The sequence below is a fragment of the Phyllobates terribilis genome, unplaced genomic scaffold (assembly GCF_046119375.1).
Source record: "Phyllobates terribilis strain yellow unplaced genomic scaffold, ASM4611937v1 Scaffold_6088__1_contigs__length_46928, whole genome shotgun sequence".
Classification (NCBI taxonomy): domain Eukaryota; kingdom Metazoa; phylum Chordata; class Amphibia; order Anura; family Dendrobatidae; genus Phyllobates; species Phyllobates terribilis.
In genome coordinates, this window is record NW_027368832.1 from 19629 (window position 1) to 20627 (window position 999).

The following is a 999-nucleotide window of genomic DNA, read 5'->3' on the forward strand; positions in this document are numbered from 1 at the left end:
TGTTAGAACGTCTTGCAGGTCGCGCATACTATTGTTTTCTCTATGGATACTCGGGTTACTTCTAGGTGGCCATAGCGCCGGAAGACTAGGAGAAGACTACTTTCACATGTCCTTTCGGCACGTTTGCATACCGCAAAATATCGGTCGGAGTTTGTAACGCACCAGGTACATTCCAACGATGTATGGTAAGCATCTTCTCCAAGTAATTTGAGAACTTCATTGAGGTAATTATGGATGACTTTATAGTCCATGGTGATTCATTTGATGCATATTTGAATAACTTGACACTTGTGCTACAAAGATGTGTAAAAACTAATTTGGTCTTAAATTCTGAAAAGTGTCATTTTATGGTTAATCACGGGATTGTGTTGGGTCATATTGTATCCTCCAAAGGAATTGAGGTCGATAAGGCGAAGATCGACGTAATTCAGTCCTTACCTTATCCTACTAATGTACGCGAAGTTCGTTCTTTTCTTGGACATGCAGGTTTTTATCGCAGGTTTATAAAAGACTTCTCCAAGATCTCGACACCACTATGTGAGCTGTTTAAGAAGGAGGTGGATTTTGTCTTCACCGACGAATGCAAGCTTGTGTTCAACACCTTAAAGTCGCACCTCATTGTTGCGCCTATCATCAAAGCGCCGGATTGATCCCTACCATTCGAGATCATGTGCGATGCTAGTGATTATGCTGTAGGAGCTATTTTGGGCCAGAAAGTGGGGCGAGCAATGCACGTTATTTACTACGCGTCAATGACTCTAAGCAGCACACAAAAGAACTACTCCACCACCGAAAAGGAGTTGCTAGCTCTAGTCTACGCCCTAGACAAATTCAGACAATATCTACTCGGCATCAAAGTAATCATCCACACCGATCACTCAGCTATCTGTTACCTCATGACGAAGAAGGAGTCAAAGCCTAGACACATCCGGTGTGTCCTATTGTTAAGTCAGTTTGATGTGGAGATTCGGGATAAAAAGGGCTCTGAGAACTCCGTGG

The 999-nt window shown here is 42.9% G+C and overlaps 1 protein-coding gene across 1 annotated transcript; it reads left to right on the top strand.

The window, feature by feature from the left end:
• Positions 1–230: 230 nt before the first annotated feature.
• LOC141250744 (uncharacterized) lies at positions 231–650 on the top strand. Its single transcript, XM_073670077.1, has one exon. The coding sequence runs from the start codon at positions 231–233 to the stop codon at positions 648–650; it is 420 nt and encodes a 139-aa protein (XP_073526178.1).
• Positions 651–999: the final 349 nt, after the last annotated feature.